The sequence below is a fragment of the Lepidochelys olivacea genome (assembly GCF_965140295.1).
Source record: "Lepidochelys olivacea isolate rLepOli2 genome assembly, chromosome: 6".
NCBI classification, from domain to species: domain Eukaryota; kingdom Metazoa; phylum Chordata; order Testudines; family Cheloniidae; genus Lepidochelys; species Lepidochelys olivacea.
In genome coordinates, this window is record NC_140416.1 from 65,482,733 (window position 1) to 65,505,218 (window position 22,486).

A 22,486-nucleotide genomic window follows, 5' to 3' on the forward strand; every position below is an offset into this window, starting at 1 on the left:
GATTGGATCCTAGTTACTGGGAAAGAAGCCAGCTCTATAACAGACTGAACTCTGACAGGTGAACCTACTTTATTAGACAGGAAAGGTAACTACCAATAAGTGTAGATCCCAGTTAACATTTTATAATTTTGTTTTGTATTGTAATAATTTTCATTACTCTCTCGTTTCTAGTGAAATCTTTATTCTTTCTTAAATAAGCCTTTTGTTTTATTGAAAATGCTCACAAGTGCAGTGGATTACACAGGAGTAGTGATTTAAGATAAAACTGGCAAACTGGAGTACGCTGCTCCTTTGGGAGCAGAGGATCTGGGATGTGTGTGAGTAGCCAGCGTCAGGGACTAGATATCACAGGGGAACAATTTAAGAGGACTGGGGTGCACTTTTTGTTAACTTGAAAGGCAAAGACAGGGCTGGCATAGTCTGGAGGAGAGTGCATGAGTGGATAACAGGCTGGTGGTGTTAGGGAGCTGACACCCAGCTACCACAGGCAAGACTTCCTGTCACTGGAAATAGGGGGTAACAAGGTGATTCACAGCCCTGGGTACAAGAGCCATCACAGTAGTTTCCAGTGCATAGGAGGTGAGTGGGAAGCAAGTAAGTAGAAGGACTCGAAAACACAGGCCCAGACAACTGTGGCGTGGCTTTGGAGGACTATGGAAATCTGAGCTCTGCAATCCAGGCTTCAGCTGCAGCCACAATACAAAGTAGGCAGGTGAGGGTAGGGCTCACATTACAGTGAAATCCAGGCTCTAAACTATACTCCAAGCTGGGCATGCTAAAAGTTGAGTTAAACCTGCAGTGAAGGCAGTCTCAGAGTTTCTTCAAACTATCACTACTACTATCACTCAAAGTTTGAGGGTAGGGCTTGAGGGTTGAGAGGTGATTCTGAGGCAGTCATGGGAGGCCTATGTTATGCTATGCCTAACATAGGTGTGGACTTTTACTTTTCCCGGGGGGCGCTCCACCCCAAGGCCCCTTCCCCATTTCACCCCTCCCCCAAGGCCCTGTCCTCACTCCATCTCTTCCCACCCCCAATTCGCTTCCTCCCCAAGGCCCTGTCCTCGCTCGGCCCCTCCCCCAAGGCCCACCCCACTCTGCTCCATCCCTGAGGGATCCCTGCCCACCTGCTGCTTGCTGGTCTTCACCTTCCTCCAAGCCTCTCCACAAGCCGCACTCCTAATCAGCTGATCTGGGGCACCACCAAACAGCTGTAGCTGGTGGGTGCTGAGCACCCACTATTTTTTTTCCCCGTAGGTGCTCCAACTCCAGAGCACCCATGATGGCCCCAAATTGTCCTCATCTAGTCCTACCTATAGCAGAAAAGCAGCTAACAGGAAAATAAATAAGGTACAAGGGCTTGCTTTAAACACCAATCATTGGCTGCTTTTCCTGCTACATATACATAAAGGGAGTTTTGCCAGTGACTTCAGTGGGACCAGAATTTCACCATGTGTGTTAACTACACTCATTTTGTATGTGCATTGAACACTAAATCAGCACAATTTACACTTTACCCTTTACACCAATTTTCTATTCAATTTGCACCCCAATATATCAAACACTACTGCAGAATTCAGCCAGAGTCTTCAACGGGAGATATACCCTCTTACACCCAGGTGTGGATTTTGCATGTAGTAGTTTTCTGAGAGGATGTGATTTTAAATGCTGACAGTGAGCTAATTTACCATCCAAACAAGCACTCAAGTTATCCAGCATGCTGTATGTAAACATATAATAAAAACAAACTACAGGAAACTAATCCAATACCCCTCCCACACTGTTCTTTTTTCTTTACAAAAATTACCTTGAGGAAACGAATGGTGCATCTTTTAGGGCTTGTGTACACTGGCACTTTACAGCACTGCAACTTTCTCACTCAGGGGTGTGGGGGAAAAAAACAAAAACAAACAAAAAACCACCCCTGAGCGCTGCAAGTTTCAGCACTGTAATGTGCCAGGATACACAGTGCACCAACGCTGGTAGCTGCGCCCCTCATGGAGGTGGTTTTCTTCCCAGCGCTATGCCGCGACTACATGAGCCATGCTAAAGCTCAACTCAAACTTTTGAAAACAGGATTTGAGGCACTTTTGAAAATTTTACCCAAAAATCTCTATGGGTACCTTTTCTCAGAATGATACACCTTCCTCTAAACAAATGTGTTCTGAAGCTGTGAGACAGGGAGTCTTGTCTCAAGGCATGAAAACTCTGAACTAGTCGATTTAGGTCCCAGAGGAGTTCACACCATTATTCCTGCATACAAACTTTTGTAGGATTGGGGTCTTTGTGAACAAAATGCAAAACACGTTTTATATGGCTACTGTCAATTAAATAAAATTTGTTGTGGTAACCGTATTGGTCCCAGGATATTAAAAGAGACAAGGTGGATGAGGCAATCTTTTATTGAACCAACTTCTACTGGTGAAAGGTGAAACATTTAAGTACACTCAGATATGACAGAATAAGCTCAGAGGAGGAAGTCAGTAATACATACTTTAACATATTTAAAACCACCTTTACTGAACAAGAATACTCCACCAAAAAAGTACATTGTATCGTGGACATGGAAGGGCCACCCAAAATCCCCTGAGAGAACCTGCTTCGATATGGGAATAAAAAGCCCTCCGACTGCACACCCCTCATTGTCATCTACCATCCCACATTGGAACCAATATGGGGTATCATCAAAACAACTACAACCCATACTCAGTGGGGACCACACCTTGAGATATCTTTCCCAAACCCCCACTTCTAGCTTTCCAACAACCCCCCAGCCTCGCCAAGCTCATCATCAGACGCGAGCTCCTCTAAGACCAGGACTCACCAACTCAAAGTGGTACCAGAACCTGCCATAACAGATGCAAAACCTGTAAACATATCTTCACTGCAATGATGATCAGCACCCCCCAAAACATACCTTTCAAGATCCATTGATTCTACACATGCCAATCACAACATATTGTGTGCCTCATCCAGTGCACTGAATGCCCCAATAACAAATATGTGGGTGAAACCAGACAAGAACTACACTCTTGAATGAACTCACAGAAAAATGATAAAGAACAAAAGCATCACATCACCCATGGATGAACGCTTTTCACAAAACGATCACTCCATATCTGACCTCTCAGTTCTCATCATCAAAGGAAACCTGCACAGCACCTTCAAAAGACAAGACTGGGAGCTTAGATTCATAACTTTGCTGGACACGAAAAAAAAACCTGAATAGAGACACTGGATTTATGTCTTATTACAACTATTTATAAAAAGAAAAGGAGTACTAGTGGCACCTTAGAGACTAACAAATGTATTTGAGCATAAGCATTCATGAGCAACAGCTCACTTCATCGGATGCATGCAGTGGAAAATACAGTAGGGAGATTTTTATAATACACAGAGAACATTAAACAATGGGTGTTACCATATACACTGTAATGAGGGTGATCAGGTAAAGTGAGCTATTACCAGCAGGAGAGGGGAAAAAAAAAAAAAAAAAACCTTTTGTAGTGATAATCTAGGTGGGCCATTTCCAGCAGTTGACAAGAACGTGTGAGGAACAGTAGAGGGGAAAATAAACATGGGGAAATAGTTTTACTTTGTGTAATGACTCATCTACTCCCAGTCTTTATTCAAGCCTAATTTAATGGTCTCCAGTATGCAAATTAATTCCAATTCAGTAGTCTCTCATTGGAGTCTGGTTTTGAAGTTTTTTTTGTTGAAGAATTGCCACTTTTAGGTCTGTAATTGAGTGATCAGAGAGACTGAAGTGTTCTCCGACTGGTTTTTGAATGTTACAATTCTTGACGTCTAATTGGTGTTCATTTATTCTTTTACATAGAGACTGTCCAGTTTGGCCAATGTACATGGCAGAAGGTCATTGCTGGCACATGATGGCATATATCACATTGGTAGATGTGCAGGTGAACGAGTCCCTGATAGCGTGGCTGATGTGATTAGGCCCTATGATGGCGTCCCCTGAATACATATGTGGGCACAGTTGGCAATGGGCTTTGTTGCAAGGATAGGTTCCTGGGTTAGTGTTTTTGTTGTGTGGTTGCTGGGGAGTATTTGCTTCAGGTTGGGGGGCTGTCTGTAAGCAAGGACTGGCCTGTCTCCCAAGATCTGTGAGAGTGATGGGTCGTCCTTCAGGATAGGTTGTAGATCCTTGATGATGCTACACCATCTGCTCAAGAAACTACCAGAAAAAGCACAAGAACAAATCCACACAGACAAACCCCTAGAACTCCGACCAGGGGTTTTCTATCTGCTACCCAAGATCCAGAAACCTGGAAATCCTGGACGCCCCATCATCTCAGGCATTGGCACCCTAACAGCAGGATTGTCTGGCTATGTTGACTCCTTCCTCAGGCCCTATGCTACCAGCATTCCCAGTATCTTCAAGGACACCACTGACTTCCTGAGGAAACTACAATCCATCGGTGATCTTCCTGAAAACACCATCCTGGCCACTGTGGATGTAGAAGCCCTCTACACCAACATTCCACACAAAGATGGACTACAAGCTGTCAGGAACAGTATCCCTAATAATGTCACGGAAAACCTGGTGGCTGAACTTTGTGACTTCGTCCTCACCCATAACCATTTCACATTTGGGGACAATGTACACCTTCAAATCAGCGGCACTGCTATGGGTACCCACGTGGCCCGACAGTACACCAACATTTTGTGGCGGATTTAGAACGCTTCCTCAGCTCTCGTCCCCTAATGCCCCTACTCTACTTGCGCTACATTGATGACATCTTCATCATCTGGACCCATGGAAACAATGGGTGTTACCATATACCTGCTGGAAATGGCCCACCTTGATTATCACTACAAAAGGTTGTGGTTTTTTTCCCTCTCCTGCTGGTAATAGCTCTCTTTACCCGATCACTCTTGTTACAGTGTGTATGGTATTGTTTCATGTTCTCTGTGTATATAAAATCTCCCCACTGTATTTTCCACTGCATGCATCCAATGAAGTAAGCTGTAGCTCACGAAAGCTTATGCTCAAATAAATTTGTTAGTCTCTAAGGTGCCACAAATACTCCTTTTCTTTTTGCAGACAGACTAACACAGCTGCTACTCTGAAAACAATCTATAACTTACTCACTGTCCCCCATCCCCACTTCCGCCCTCCTTTCACTTTCCCCTCTACAACTGGTGAAGTGCTAAAAGGACACTTCACCTTGAAAGGTCCCTAATATGTGCTAACTACTTATGCTGAACAATCTGTTCCACCTTGTATATAGCTGTACCATTCTAAATATCCTTCCCAGACCTGAGCTCTGTGTGGCTCGAAAGTATGTGATTTTCACCAACAGAAGTTGCTCCAATAAAATATATCACCTCACTCACTTTTTCTCAATTAAACAAAAACTACATATATGTCTGAAAAAATTACCACCTACTATTGTTATAAATAACACCAAAGATTAACTACATTAATGCAACATTTGAGATTTCTCATGCATAAAAGTCAGAGAATGGTTTTGTTACTTAGCCTGCTAGAAGTTATCATTACTATGGACAACAACAACAGAAATACTGTTTCAATGCAAAGGTCCAAGTTTTGGTGGTTCTTTTGCATGTAGTACTCATTAGTGGCAGGCCCCAAAGTAGCAATAACTAGTGCTTACAAAACTATTCCAGAGGCCAACCACAACATCCTTTCTATTTACATATCACAGCACATAATTAAAAAGAATGAATGGGAAGGAACATAGCATTATGTTTAGTACACTCATTCATGAAATCATTTATTAAATGGTTTAAAAAAAGCAGCACCCAACAAAAAAGCCATACTACTAATTAAACAAACATTCACTCTGTAATGTATTTTTACATATTACTTTTTAAAAAGACATGATAATCAAGACATCATGGATCACACTGATCATGGTAATTTACACTACATTAAGCTATCTGCTACACTTTAATATGCTGGAAAAATTGCGGTCTCCCTACTGAACTATTCACTAAGGCCAAATTCTTTTCTCAGCACACTGCTTGAGTTGCCAGGCTACACACTGGGGGCTTGTCTACACTGGCAATTTACAGCGCTGCAACTTTCTGCCTCAGGGGTGTGAAAAAACACCCCACTGAGCACAGCAAGTCTCAGTGCTGTAAAGCACCATGTAGACAGTGCACCAGCGCTGGGAGCCGCACTGTGCAGCGCCATGACCACACAAGCCATGTTAAAGCACTGCCACAGCAGGGCTTTAGCATTGCCAGTGCAGACTAGCCCTTAGTTTCCAGGGATCATTAGAAGGAAGAATGATTCTCCACCACCCCTAGCTATAGAACAGTAGGAAAGTCGCTCTATAGTGTTGGGGTTGCTCACAACCAATCATCTGCCTAGTCATGAATTCAACAGCCCTCTCCTATCCTACATGCTGGATTGTCGGGGGACTCCTATAGAACTGTACTATGCAGCATATAGATTGTGAGGAAAAGTATAGACGCAGGCTGAAGCTGTGTCAGCAACCACTTGCGTGTGGTGGTACCATGGCTCAGCCTTGCCACATAGCATTGCCCAGAATCAGTCGGTGACTCCAGATTAAAGACTTTACACATAAGGTAGGGCTAGCTCAAGGTCTCAGAGGGATTGGAATAGAGGGTCTCACAAATTTGAAGGAGTGCAGAGTAGCAAAATGTGACAGGCTTTTGATGGGATGACTTCCAAACAGGTTCATCTGACAGAGGCTCCTTCAAGCGGTCTGCCTGTGGGGTTCATAGAGACGGGGAGAGGGACTTTCTTCTAAAGCGAAGAGCAGTGGACCTGAAAATAAGGACCTTAGTGCTCCTTTTCCAGTCTCACAAACAACTTCAGCAGCAAACACACCTTTATTTTCTTTTTATCTGAAGGGGCTAGAGTTAAATATATATATATTGCCGTAATGAGTAGTTTTATACTATAACTAAATTCTCCCACTTTTAATAGAGTCAGATAAATGAATGTTTGTTCCAAATTCAGTGTTTCCTTTATTAACACAATCCCTAATTTTTTTAGTGGGGGAGGAAGCCCCTTCAAGTCCCCAGTTTTCTATGCCCATGAGTTTAAGTGTGGATCATGTGGATTTTCTGTAGCAGCCAACCAGCATGAGCCCTACATTTTGCTGGGCCCTATACAAAGTAATATACAGTGGTCTTATCATCGATGTGTGCTAACAAGGGTCCCACAAAAATACTGGGTTTCTCACAGTGTGGCCCAGACGCTTTCAGGCAGAGTAATGAGTTGCCATAACAATTGAAGTGGTGGAAGAGCCAGAGGTACTATAGACACAGCTTTATTTAAGTTAGCATGGTATAAAAAATGAGCAATATGTTTTGCCTTCTAAAAAATAATAATCAAAAACACTAACTAGCACCCCCCACTTCCCCTAATAAAGAATCTAGGGCAAAAATTAGACAGTAAGTTAATAAACCTATACTGAAACAGAAGTACTTAGTTAAAAGAGTTAAGACTGAAAGTGTGTTTCAATGGTATCCAGCTAATAATAAATAAAATAATATTTCACTTTCTTTATAAAAGTTATATACCTCTTAAAAAAAATAATAATAAAAAATCCCAACCTCAGAATGTCTGGAAATAAACTGAGATTTCACCAGTTCCTTCTGCCATATAACACTTCAACATTAGCTATCACCATTCCAATTAGCTATCACCATGCCTACCCAACTTGTCTGCCTCCTAATTTTGTTCTAAAAAGGGAAATACAGTGTTAGAGGTGTACTCAGGTATAATTGTTACAAACATTTTTTTATGTAGCTTATTACAAGGGTAATATTTTGAAAACAAAAACCTAATTCCAGGGCACATTAAGTTACGTCAGCATTCTTTAAGTTTTCTCCTAGGATAATGTTTTGGTGCAGAAGAATACATTCATGAACAGAATTAGAATGATTAATCCATTTGCTGTTCTAAAATGTGTTGATTATAAACTGGTTTAGGTTTATGCAAGGGCACGTAGAAATTTTAAAGTTAAATCTTTTTAACTATATTCATATTTAATTATTATTAGTATTGTGGTCGTGTTTAGGAGCCCCAAGGATCCCACTGAGCTAAGCACTGTACAAACATGACAAAAAGATGGTCCCTGGCCCAAAAAAGCTACTATTTAGCAACTAACATTTTTTTAAAAATAGTAACGTTAATATTATACTATATTTAAAATCAAAGTTTTGAATACCAAGCAGGATCTTATGATCTCCCAGTACCTTATTTTTTTAACTTCGCATATTTTGTGAATTTTAAGGTGCACAATTTCTGAACCAACTTCAATCTCCAATGGTTTTAAGGTGCAGCCTCATGTAGTGTGCATTGCAGTAGTCTAATCTGCTTGCAAACTCCTAACCAGACACAGATGGTAAAGAGCTGACTGGGTCACTGCTGTAATATGATTGTCAAACAGCAGCTGTGGGTCTAAAATCACCGTAAATTGCAAACACTATTAACTAATAGCAGATGTACTCATACAATCAAAGGAGACAATACTACCTCTGCCATCTCCTCCAGTTGCTTTTCCCAACTCACCATCACTACATCACTCTTATCTGAGTTGAGCTTCAGCTACCTCACTTTCATCTATACCCCAATCTCAACTAAACAGTGGCTGACATGCTGAACTGCATCATCCAAATCAGACATGATATAAATATATAGTTGGTTATACTCAACATGCTGACAACACTGCACCCCATGCCTCCTTACTAACCCTCCCACCGGCCCCATGTACAAGTTTATCAGGAGGGTGACAGAATGGCATCCTGCGGCACCGCACACTTGAGAGCTCTTTAGGAAGCTTTAGGATGCATTCAGTCCGATGAAGGGAGCAGTAGCTCACGAAAGCTTATGCTCAAATAAATTTGTTAGTCTCTAAGGTGCCACAAGTACTCCTTTTCTTTTTGCCAAATAGTTACCTAACTATTTGCTCGACAGCAATCGAATGTTAGGATCAGGATTCCTGGATTCTGTTCCACCGAAGCCCAAGGGTTTCAGTTCTGGGTGATGGGGCTCAGGTTAAAGGCCCCTTGCCCGGGGCTGAAGTCCCTGGGCTTGGGATCCCCTGTCCAGGGTGGTGGGGCTTGGGCTTTGGCCCACCCCACCCAGGGTGGAAGGAGCTCGGGTGGGCGGAGCTCGGGTGGGCTCAGGCTTCAGTCCCCCCTCCTGGGGTCGTGCAGTAATTTTTTGTGTCAGAACAGGGTCGCAGTGCAATGACCTTTAAGAACCCCCTGGTCTAGTGATTACAGATGGGGTAAATCAAGTACATAAATTTGGCATATTCAATCTGAAAGCAGTGTGGCTGAGATCTGGATTGGTCATACCAGAGTCCTGGGTTTCATTCTCATTTCTGCCACAAATGACTTCAGGCACTCTCTTATCTATTTGTAAAATGGAAGGGGGAAGGGGATGAAACTTGCCTTTCTCTGATGGTCTGGAGTATGAAGCCTTACTCAATAGTACAGGTTTTGAAATACATAGAAATATAAACAGTGGAAGGGGTGAATTTAGAATACATGGCTTCATGGCACCCTCCCCTCAGCCAAAGAGTATCTGGACAGTGAATCTCTGACTACCCCTGCCACCTGGGAACATCTCTTGGCTTCGTGATCCTGTGTAGGGCTAAATTTTATAATTGTACTATAAGAATTGATGTAAACCTTGATTTCATTCTGCCAGCCACCCTTTTTGAATAACAGAAAGGAATAAACCATCTGAGACTGGGATCCTGTTTCCCATATGCATTACAATTAGGACCTGTTATAAAGTTTAGTTAGTAAAAGACAGGATTTTGTTTTGTGTCTATGATAAATAAATTAGAGAAATGTTGAGGGCCTGAAGCCCCAGTGTGAATTGTTTTAGTTATAAGATTTAGCAAGGCTTAATTTACAATCTATTCTGTATACCTTTGAAGGTTTCTGTGAGAGACTGTTTGTGTGAATGAGGAATGCATGCATCAGGAAAAGATAAGGTGTAAAAGCCATCACAAATGTCCAGATGGTCAAGAAAAAGTAAGAGACTTGGAAACAGCAGGAGACAATCAGAAAATATCCATTGTATCCATGCTAAACATGTTAGCAGCACTGATGACCTCAGAGGTGAGGTAGGCACCCCTGAAGGCGAGACAATAAATAAATAACAGCAGAAAACCCCAAGATTAACACCACTTAAGGACTAATGATTATAGGATGACATTGCAAAATGCATGAACTCAAATGCGAATTTACAACTATAAAGATGGGGTGTTTTGCCATGGAACTCTGGGTTCAGTCCTGCAAAGACTTGGAGCATGAGATCGCGACCAACAGAACCCTGCTCCTCTTCATTCGTGCTCAGCCTAACTGGCCATTAGATTGACTTGAGCTACAACAGACTGGTAACTATAAAGACCATCTGCAGAGATGTATGTGTGTGTGTGTGTGTGTGAAGCATATGCTAACTGTTGTATTTACAATAAACGTGGCATTTTGCCTTATCCCTCTTATAAGATCCTATTGATACTATTTTATTAGGGTAACATTAATTGGTGGAGACTGTACAACAAGAAGTCTGAGTCTTCTAAAGTTTGAAATGTACCACAAAATCCGAGACACTTCAGAAGTCTACATCCAGTCCACGTCCCTCCTGATGTCCTTATCACTACATTTTCCCCCTAATCACCTACCCTCTTCATGTACACCCCTATGCCTCTGGCTCAACCAACTGCTGCAGCAGCTCAGCCTGAAATCAGCAGCAGGCCAGATTAACTTTGTAAACTTTTTAAAATAATTGTACATGTTGCTCTGCATACATATTAAAAAAAAAAAAAAGCTGTACAGGTATGGCCCACGCTGTAACCACAGGTAACAGGAAAGGGCAAAAAGAAACCCAAGTCACCTAACCCCCCAACGGGAAAAACAGAACAAAAACAAAAAATACTGTGTCCTGCCACTGTAGGACAAACATCTCTGATCAGATTATTTCTCTGCCATGGCATAATGTATGGAGAACTAGACTGGGAATTGCTGCAGTTTGAAACACCGCCATCGCCACCAGGCAAATGCAGACAAATGATTATTTGCTCCATACAGAAGAGAAGGGAGCAAGATGAGGGAGATCTCTCATCATTGTGGTTTCATATATTTACTTATTACTAACTTTCATTCTTTTAGTCACCTTGACCCTCAGTTTTTAGGGAAGATCAATCTTGGTCTTAAAAAAACAATAATTATTTTTACTAAGCTGGTTTTGGAAGTTCAGAGTCCTCCCCTAGATGACCGTCTCATTTTCCTTCTTGATTCCTCTATATCACCATAATGGATGAGCCAGCTCCTAGCAGCAGAGGCTGCTTAAAGAAAAATGAGGGATTCACCTACTGCGGCTGCTTCAGAGACCTGAATTTCAGAGACTTGGAAAAGGAATCTACTCATTTCATATTAGGTCTCTCCAGATCTCACAAAATAATTCCTCCACATAGTTTATGATCTCACTGAAGTTTTCCAAAAGTGCCAGTAAAATGTTTTCTAAGTATAATGCAGCTTCTTTGCTTTCACTATATTATACTTAAAAGCATTAAAACTTTGAACACTGATATTTTAGAATTAGATGTTTGTGTGTGAATATGCTGCCATATACCGTACAAGCCAAACCTCATGAGGGCAATAATAAATTATTTCTCATACATTTGTTTGATTTGTGCATGCTACATAATCTCCTGCGTACAGAGTAGGACATCAGACACAAGGCTTCCACAGGATCTGCATTTATTCATTAAGGCCTGTCTACACTGGCAAGTTTCTGCACAGTAAAGCAGCTTTCTGCACTGTAATTCCCGAGGTGTACACACTGCCAAGCCACTTAGTGCGCAATTTCTGTGCAGTTGCAGCGCTCAAAAAAAAAACCCCCACCCCAACAAGAGGCATAGAGCTTACTGTGCCGGGGCTAAAGCGTCATGGTGCCAGCGTAGACACTGTGGTCGATTACAGCACTGCAATTGGCCTCCTGGAGGTGTTCCACAATGCCTGTTCTTGCCTCTCTGGTCATCGGTTTGAACTCTACTGCTCTGCCCTCAGGTGACCAACTGTCATCCCCACCCCATAAATTCCTTTGGAATTTTGAAAGTCCCCTTCCTGTTTGCTTGGTGATGTGTGCAGTGGCCTCTGTGCATCTTTCCAAGTGGCCATGCCTGCTCCACGCACCAGGTGATCCCCCGTTTGGAGCAGTCTGGACTAGCCAGCTTCCGCAGTGCAATTGCCACACGCTTCTCCAACAGCAGGGCAGCTCTCATTCTCGTGTCCTTGCACCACAGGGCTGGGGCGAGCTCATCACACAGTTCCATGAATGTGGCTTTCCTCATCCAAAAGTTCTGCAGCCACTGCTCATCATCCCAGACGTGCATCCCGATGTGATCCTACCACTTACTGCTTGTTTCCCAAGCCCAAAAGTGGCGTTCCACTGTGGTCAGCACCTCCGTGAATGCCACAGCAATTTCGTGTCATAGTTACTATGTGTGGTGAGATCAATGTCGTACCCCTCTTGCCTTTGTAGTTTAAGGAATAACACCACTGCCACTCGTGATGTGTTGGTCAGAGCGAACGGCATACTGGTCAACAGTTCGGGATCCATTCCTGCAGCCCAAAGAGGCAGAGCGTGCAGTACACAATCCACTGAAAGATGGTGCCAAATGGGGACGGAAGCACAGAGATTGCTGGGATGCAAAGCAACGCATCACGGGGCATTAGGACAGGGGACCCATGACCCCCTCCATCTTCCCACAACTCTTAGCGGCGGAAGAGGAAGAAATGCTCTGTGGGACAGCTCCCCAGAGTGTACCGCTCCGAATACTGTTGAAAGTGCTGCAAATGTGAACACGCTATTGTGCAGGCAGCTGACAGTGTGAACAGATCTCCCAATGGAAGACATTACAATTATTTGATGAGAGAAATGATGGATGAACTAGTAAAAACCACAACTCAACTTGCATTAAGGAATACCTAAAAAAAAAAAAAATCCTTGTACACTCTGATAGAATTCTTTTTCCTAAATGAAGGTAGGGTTTGGGAAAGATGCCAGATTAGGAGCACAACTGAATTAAATCCTCCACCCAGTAAGTCAGAAACAGCACAGACAAGGGAAGTGTGAGATTATTCAGGTTGCTACACCCCGGTAAGAGGGGAAGATCACAGCCCCTGCCCATCCATTCCAATGGTGCTAATTGTCACGAATATCCACAAGCGAGCTGGGATGACACCACCAAATCATAACAGAGGTTTGGCAGTCTTTTTGGAATGTTCATTATGCAAGATACAAATGTATGATATATCACACAATGAAGTACAATGACAGATATGGTCAGATGCAGAGTGAAAACAGTTTCCAAACAATCTGGTCGAGAATTAAACTAAAGTCTTAAGGACTGGAGCCTTTCAGTCATTACCAACTGCCTACTATTACTTAGCCCTTACTTTTCATTTTTGGAAAGTGTCTGAACACCAAAGAAATAGCAAATACAAAGAATCACAGTCAGTAACATTAAAACAATACTATATTCTTCAAAGTCATAATTGGCCTTCTCCTGCTACTGCAGTTTTCCCCACAGTATAATAGCATGAATTAATGTCAGGATTATAATGTTATTTGGACATATATTTTAATTTGATTTTAAACAGGAAGGATTTCACTTACTTGACAGTTGCTTTTGAGATAAGGACAAAAATGCATCCAAAAAAACTCGTAGGCTTCTTCCCTCCTCCCTTGCACAGACTTACAACGTAAACAAAAACTGCAAAGCTTATTTTATTCAAATCTTATTTTTACCTACCTTTTCCCTCCCTCAAACATCCGTGATATAGAGAAAGGACTTTCTTTTGCATTAGCTGAAGCTGAGAGCAAGTTTTTAAATTAAGTTATAAAGTCAAACAACATTTGTCAAGGCCATGGCAACACTTCCATGAATTTAAGCGTGAAAGATGTGCTACTATATTGTTGGTAAAATGAATGGATTAGTTCTCAGGATGGGAAACTCTTCCAGAAACATCTTGTCTACAACATAAAAGGGTTATTTATTACAGGTCAGTGAAGCCAAGAGACAACATGACAGACTCAAGTTAAAAAAAAAAAAGGCATCATCAAAACAAAGACTCAGAGCGGGAGCTCATGGCACTTTTCCATTTTTCTGCTATGCTATATTGCTTTTCTCCCTCTTCCCCTAAAACAGATTAAGTTACTAGCCACCCATATTCACACAGCTTCAGTACTTTCTTGCTCTCTTTCCCCTCCTCCCAAAACGTCCACAGTACACATGGTTTTGATTATACAGTGTATTATACACAAAGGTCAAGTTAGAAATCTGTTCTAACTACAGCATCTTCACTTTTGTGGGAAATGAACTTGCAATCACAGTATTGAGTGAGGTTATAAGATTTCTTTTGGAAGCAAACAAGCCCTAGGGAATGAGTAACATTCTGAACATCCGGCTTCTGCCTACCAGGGGGGAAAAACAACAACAACAAAGTGGGGCGGGGGGAAGGAATGGAAGAGGGAGGCTTCTTACAGAGACTGACAATTGCCCCATTTCTGTTGGGAACAAGTAAAATAAACAGCACCACTTTTTGTTTGTTTGTTTAAGACGATCTTCCAGGGACCTGGTGATCTGAACAGGACTATTTCAGTCATCTTCCTTGTCGCCTTACACGAAAAGAAATTCGGTTTTGAAAAGTTTCTTCAGATACAAACAAATGAATCGTAATCGAATACTGCCCCTTCAGCCACTACCATACTGAATATAAAATACCAGCGATTTATCTGTTAACATCCTCAAAGTTGCTAAAACTAGAAAAGCTAACGAGCTGCCATGTCACAGGATAATTAGCAAACAGTGCAACGGAAAAGAAATACAGTACAGCACATATAAATAAGAGGGGCGGGACACGCATTTCATGAGTTGGACTGGCTAGCAGAGCTTTACAGACAGGGAAGAAGACAGCGCGGGGGGGGGGGGGAAATGGTCTCCACCTTCACCTTCCAACTGATCATCCCCCTTCCTACCAGCCTCAATTAGTATTATTTGGACATTCAGGTGCACAGAATATCTCTTAGACACTCTCATGCTTCCCCGTGGACCCTCATTCAATTCCTTCCTGACTTGTTGGATCTACATGATTGCTTCCCTCCGCTAGCTATACCGTACCGTATATAGATACGTACGGACACCATATACATCCAGTCTTCGTAAGCACTTAAGCAGCACACACACATACACACACAGGCATAGCGTGCACACCTACACCGCTGAAGGGCCTCCTACAAATCTCTCCCCTTTGGAGCGGGGCCCCAGTCGGCCTCCGGTGCCAGGAGTACGGCCGAGGGTTACCCCGTTAGAGAACACAGAAGACACGCGGGCCACCCACGCAATGCCCCCGTAGGGCACACCTAGGGCGTGGGACAGGCACAATCCCGCGGCTCACGCGTGCAGCCCAGCCTAGCACCCCCTTGGGGCGCCCGCGCGGCACACGGACCCAGCCTCTCCACCCCGGGCGCTGCCCCGGCCTCGCCCCACAGCGCCCCCCGTACCGTTTGCTCAGAGGCCGAACCCGGAGGGCCACCTTGACGTTCGCCATGTACCGCCGCAGCTACGCTGGGGAGACGCCGCGGCCAGCCGGCCACGCCGCACCCTCGCTGCTCCCCGGCTCTCGGGGCTCCCCGCTGGCCCCAGAGCCACAGGATTGGCAGGCGCGGTCCCGCCGCCCAGCGCAGCCCTCGGGGCTCGGGCGGGGCGGGGCGGCGCGGGGGGGAACCTCGCGCGTCCAGCCCCGGAGCTGGAGATGGGGCGGGGCGAGCTCGGCCTCCCCTGTGCTGAGGGGGACGAGGCTGGTGCGTTGCGGGTCCGCTGCTCAGAGCGACGGTAAAACAAGGGCTGCTGGGCTGGTCCGCTCCGCTCCGCCCCGCCCCGCCACTGGCTAGCGCAGCCGCGCCCGTTGTTCTTGCCGAGGTCGGAGCGGGGATTCCCCGGGGCCCGCTGCACGGGACTGCCTGAACCGTGCGTGTGGGTACAAACCAGGCGCTGCGGCTGGACGGCGTGGGGGAGGCGGGCCAGGCCTCGCTGGCAGGAGCCTTTCCACCGCAGGAGCGACGGCTTTAGTTTTCAAGCAGGTCTTTTATCACCCTGCTGTTCTGGCTGGCGACCTGTACCTGCTGTGGCAGTGATCACGCTGCGTGTGAGGACAGGTCCGCCTTAGGTATTGTGAGGGGTGGGGTGAATTGTGGACAGGGCACCAAGACTGCCAGCATGTGAACATATTTCGGATGGCTGCAGACCTCCCTGCTAGTACAAGCAATTGTATGCAGAGCAGGCACCAGGCATAAGCAGATTTAAGTAATTGCTTAGGCCCTGAGCAGCTCAAGGGCGCCCCCTATTAGCATGTGTTGGGGGTAAAACAGAATAGTCCTGGTTAAGGACCTCAATGGGCTAGCACTAGAACTAATTGTATGTCTGCCTCTCCCAGCACCTGTGGGGTAACAAAAAGGCAGCGACTGCTGCATAACAATTTGAAGTGGGGTGATCAGACAAGTGACACTAAGTGAGCTGTAGCTCACGAAAGCTCATGCTCAAATAAATTGGTTAGTCTCTAAGGTGCCACAAGTACTCCTTTTCTTTTTGCGAATACAGACTAACACGGCTGTTACTCTGAAACCTATAACAATCTGGTGCATCTGAAGAAGTGGGTTTTTATCCATGAAAGCTTATGCCCAAATAAATCTGTTAGTCTTTAAGGTGCCACCAGACTCCTTATTGTTACTATACCTACAAGAACTAAAAAAACCTAATTTCCCCATGCTAATTTGCTCCTACTGTTACTCACACCTTCTTGTTACCTGTTTGAAATGAGCCACCCTGATTACCACGATAAAAGTAATTTTTCAGCCTGTTGATAATAGCCCAATTTAATTGATTTGTCTGACCCCTCTCTTCCCCCCCCCCCCCCGGTAAGGCAATTCTCATCTTTTCATGCACTGCTATATATATTTTCATACTGTATTTGCCACTCTATGCATCTGATAAAGTGGGTTTTAGCCCATGAAAGCTTATGCCCAAATAAATGTATTAATCTATCAGGTGCCACAAGTACTCCTCATTGTTTTTGCTGATACAGACTAACACGTAACCACTCTGAAAAATGGCAGCTGAGTATTCCATAATTATTCTCCTTTATTGACCTCCACATAACATTTGTTCCATATCCCACTAATAATCCTCTCCAACTGCTTCCCCCCCCCACCCCCGAGTTTTCCACCTACAATTGGCAGGGTGTTAATGGGCCACTTCACTTTGAATGGTCCCTTGAAATATGTGTTAACTACTATGCTAAACAATCTGTTCCACCTAGTGTTTACATGTGATGCTCTGATTATGTTTCCCAGACAGACCTGAAAGAAGAGCTCTGTAAGCTGCAAAGCTTTGTCTTCCACCAACAGATGTTGGTTCAATAAAAGATATTACCTCACCTACCTTTGTCTCTCTGTTGGTTCCATTTAGAAATCAAAAATACCAACCTAATCCTGTATCTGACTGTACATTTATAAGAGAAACACGTAATAATTTTAATGGACTAACTCAGGGGTTCTCAAATTGGGGGTCAGGACCCCTCAAGGGGTTGGGAAGTTATTACCTGGGGGGTTGCAAGCTATCAACCTCCACCCCAAGCCCCGCTTTGCCATCAACATTTATAAAGGTATTAAATATATTTTAAAATGTTTTTAATTTATTAGGGGGGTTGTACTCAGAGGCTTGCTATGTGAAAGGGGTCACCAGTACAAAAGTTTGAGAACCACTGGACTAACTGCTGTTGGTTAAGGGGCAGCTTTTGAATTTATACAGAGGTTATGTCTACACTGCGAAGTTGTTGACAAAACTTTTGTCTTTCGTACTTAAAAAAGCCCTCCCCCGCAAAAGACAAAAGTTTTGCCAACACAAGTGGCAGTATGAATGTGGCTTTGTCGGCAGGAGCGCTCTCCTGCTGACAAAACTAATGCTGCTCGCGGGGCTGGAAGTATTTTGTCAGCAAAAGTGCCGACAAAGTACCGACAAAGAGCGTTTACACATGCTGACTTTTAGCGACAAGCCTTGTCGCTAAAAGCTGCATGGTGTAGACAAGCCCAGAGCTCTTCTTCAGGTCATCTATAAGGCTATTATAAGGGACTGTGAACAAGATGCCATTAGTTACATTAAAAAAAATCCTCAACACTGGGATTAAATACAGAAAGTCAGGAAGCCAAGTTATGGTCCTCAGAGCATTCATTGCATTTATTTAATTCTTTAGGATAGGATTCTTAAAGGAACTTAATGGAGTTAGGTATCCAACTCCTTTTATTTTTATTATTTGTATTACCATAGTAATGAGGTGTCCTAATCATGGCTCACGACCCCTGGTGCTAGTTACTGCACAAACACAAAACAAAAAGTCAGTCCCTGCCCCAAGTAGTTTACAATCTAAGCATACAAGAGACAACAGATGGATACAGACAGCATGATTGCCAGTGGCCTCAGCACACAAACGGTTGTCAAGTTTTTTTGTAGGTAGGACTGCAAGGGAGAGTGGGATTTATTTGGGGATCTAACTTCTTTAAAATCCCAGCCTTTATATATGCATCAATTATTGTGGGGAATATAACTTTGCAATTCTATGTGAGATTTCAGCCTCAACCAAAGTGTTCCATTAATGTAAATTTCTGCATTTTAGGTTTTCTTTTAACCCCAGCTGAAATCAGGAAGAAAATGCCCTAGGGCATCACAATTAGCTGCATTATTATGGGGATATAGGGCATATAGGGAGCATCTGTCATTGGTCACTTTTTAAGATAGGATTCAGGAGTAGCTAGATCATTAGTCTATTCTGGTATGGCAATTCCTCTTTATACAATCTGTCTATGTAGTCAGTAATTCTCTTACTGAATTTTTTCCCATTCAAAATTTTGCTCGAGGAGCATTGGGCTGAGATTCCAAGTTAATGTCATCTCTGCCTTTCCAATGACAGCCATCACTTACATACTTATTGCAAATTATAAGGATATTTTATTCAGTTTAACCATGTTATTTGTGCATTTTGTCATTTAACTAAATTACAGTCTTATTTATATTGTAAAAGGGGGAGTGTTCTCTCATTGAAGCTTCTGTCCCAGGCACACTGCCATAAGCTGCAAATAAAGCACCTCCTAAAAATGTGTTTAACATACTGAAAAAGTAAGATCATAATACAAACAATTGGCTTTGGAGGCTTATGGGTCTGTTACATAGGTTTAACAGGTGTTTCTGGTTTATCGTACAAACTAGAGTTGTAAAACTTGCTGTCCACAAATATTTGCTGCTACCTTTCTCTCCAATATCCTTGAGTTATCATTAATCAAAACAATGAATTAGTATGTCAATGCTGATGACAAATGGGACAATACAGCTATACTATTCAATAACTTATATTGTCCCATATCCGACAATAAACTGGGAAAAGTCAAAGAACTGATTTAACTGTTTGTTTGAGGCATGAAAGTAGACCATTTAATGGTTTTTTAATTGTTTAAAAATAAAATAATTATAATAAATGAAGGACAGCCCATGGCTGTTTTCAAGACTTCCAGAATAAGGATGAAGTACAGCAAATCAGTTTAGCCTGAACTTCTAGCTAAAGCATCTCTACAGAAAGCAACAGCAGAGGCAAAGGACAGTTCTGTGACTGAGGCACAGAAATTTGGATTCTGTTCCTGTATATGCCACAGTCTGTGTGTGTGACCGTAGGGAAACTCACGAATGTTATGAGTGAAATCCTGACCTCATTGATGTCAATGAAGGTTTTTCCATTGACTTCAAGGGGGGCCAGGATTTCCCCACTTGTGCCTCTTTCCTCACCTATGAAATGGCTATGATGCTTACCTATCTCACAGGCACACTGGAGGGTTTAAGACTTCAATCATATAAGGAGATGTGGACATGTGGACCCCTGTGTCTACAGAAAATCACTGACTTCAATGGGGATTCTGCACAAGCAAAGAGGATCTCCACCTATGCTCATGTAATTGCAGGGAGGTAGTGTAAGCCAGCTGATAGGAGACAGGAGATCTAGCTTCTCTCCCACCTCCACAACTGACATTCTGCTCAACTTTAGGTAAGTCCCTTCTATCTATTCTACTTCACTTTCCTCAACTGTAAAATGGAAATAATTATCCACCCTTGTGAAGAAGGTATTTTTTTAGATGTAATGATAAAAATTGCTAAGTGCAAAAGATTACTGTTATTAAGCCTCCCAAATTGCTCTGAGATAGCATTAAGGGACAAAGAGCTCACATTACCCATCACCAAAATTCAGCTGAAGTGAGATGTAGTTATTGAACAGTGCAAAACACACACTACACAACAGTTTAGAACTGTAAATGAAAACTAAGAACACTGTATCTAGTTAAAATTGCTGTGGAAACTGTAACAGACAGACATGGAATTTGGCCATGATTGAGAAGTTATTACCCCCACCCTGCAAGCAGTTCCATGGGCTCTTTAGTGGCCATAAGTTGTCAGGGGACCTTGGTTTTACATCTCCTTTGAAAGTAGTTAAGACAAAATACATACCTTCTCATGTTCTATGCTCAAATTATTATATCACAGCTAGAAGTAGTCGAGTACTGCAAAACTGTTTTCAAATTCCAAGGTGCTGTTTAATTCAGGCATGTTCAAACATTTGATTAATGCTGAGAATTGAGTATTCTTGGAGATGGCTAATATTAATACTCCTGTTTGTATGTGAACCAATGTATCATTGGCACTAATACGTATATTTTGGAGCCAGCTGTTTGTCATTCTGTTTTAAATGTCTGCTATCTAGTCATGGACCAAAAAAATACCATGTAGCTGGGTGACAATTCACACCACATGAACAGGGAATAATTGAAATTAATACTTCATGAATAACCCAGAGGTTGAACACTGGTGAATATTTACAAGTAATGAATACATTAGCAGAAATTATCTTCTGTTTGCAACCAATTTGAAAATTTATTAACCAACAATTTGAACATTCTAATTATAACTGCTCTTCCTGCCAAAGTCACATACACAGTACACAGATACTATGTATGAACAACAGCTACATAGACACTTCAGGATTTTAACCATTTTATTCTGTGGTGGACCAGCTATGACAAGCAACTTCCTTAGATCTGGATCTGAACACATTCATTATTAAAAAGAAGAGGGGTACTTGTGGCACCTTAGAGACTAACCAATTTATTTGAGCATAAGCTTTCGTGTATCCGATGAAGTGAGCTGTAGCTCACGAAAACTTATGCTCAAATAAATTGGTTAGTCTCTAAGCCCTGGTCTACACTAGGACTTTAGGTCGAATTTAGCAACGTTAAATCGATTTAAACCTGCACCCGTCCACACAGTGAAGCCCTTTATTTCGACTTAAAGGGTTCTTAAAATCGATTTCCTTACTCCACCCCTGACAAGTGGATTAGCGCTTAAATCGATGTTCCCCGCTCGAATTTGGGGTACTGTGGACACAATTCGATGGTATTGGCCTCCGGGAGCTATCCCAGAGTGCTCCATTCTGACCGCTCTGGACAGCACTCTCAACTCAGATGCACTGGCCAGGTAGACAGGAAAAGAACCGCGAACTTTTGAATCTCATTTCCTGTTTGGCCAGCGTGGCAAGCTGCAGGTGACCATGCAGAGCTCATCAGCACAGGTGACCATGATGGAGTCCCAGAATCGCAAAAGAGCTCCAGCATGGACCGAACGGGAGGTACGGGATCTGATCGCTGTTTGGGGAGAGGAATCCGTGCTATCAGAACTCTGTTCCAGTTTTCGAAATGCCAAAACCTTTGTGAAAATCTCCCAGGGCATGAAGGACAGAGGCCATAACAGGGACCCGAAGCAGTGCCGCGTGAAACTGAAGGAGCTGAGGCAAGCCTACCAGAAAACCAGAGAGGCGAACAGCCGCTCTGGGTCAGAGCCCCAAACATGCCGCTTCTATGATGAGCTGCATGCCATTTTAGGGGGTTCAGCCACCACTACCCCAGCCGTGTTGTTTGACTCCTTCAATGGAGATGGAGGCAATACGGAAGCAGGTTTTGGGGACGAAGAAGATGAGGAGGAGGAGGAGGTTGTACATAGCTCACAGCAAGCAAGCGGAGAAACCGGTTTTCCCGACAGCCAGGAACTGTTTCTCACCCTAGACCTGGAGCCAGTACCCCCCGAACCCACCCAAGGCTGCCTCCTGGACCCAGCAGGCGGAGAAGGGACCTCTGGTGAGTGTACCTTTTAAAATGCTATACATGGTTTAAAAGCAAGCATGTGAAAGGATTACTTTGCCCTGGCATTTGCGGTTCTCGTAGATGTAGTCCTAAAGCCTTTGCAAAAGGTTTCTGGGGAGGGCAGCCTTATTTCGTCCTTCATGGTAGGACACTTTATCACTCCAGGCTAGTAACACATACTCGGGAATCACTGTAGAACAAAGCATTGCA

General features: G+C 43.3%; 1 protein-coding gene across 1 annotated transcript in view; it reads right to left on the reverse strand.

Moving 5' to 3' along the window:
• STARD9 (StAR related lipid transfer domain containing 9) overlaps positions 1-16,207 on the reverse strand; it is a 199,718-nt gene extending 183,511 nt beyond the window's left edge. Inside the window, exon 1 of the mRNA XM_084631449.1 lies at positions 15,551-16,207. Coding sequence (XP_084487575.1) covers positions 15,551-15,597 — 47 coding nt within the window. The 5' untranslated portion in view covers positions 15,598-16,207. The remainder of the gene's footprint in view (positions 1-15,550) is intronic.
• Between the last annotated feature and the right edge of the window lie 6,279 nt (positions 16,208-22,486).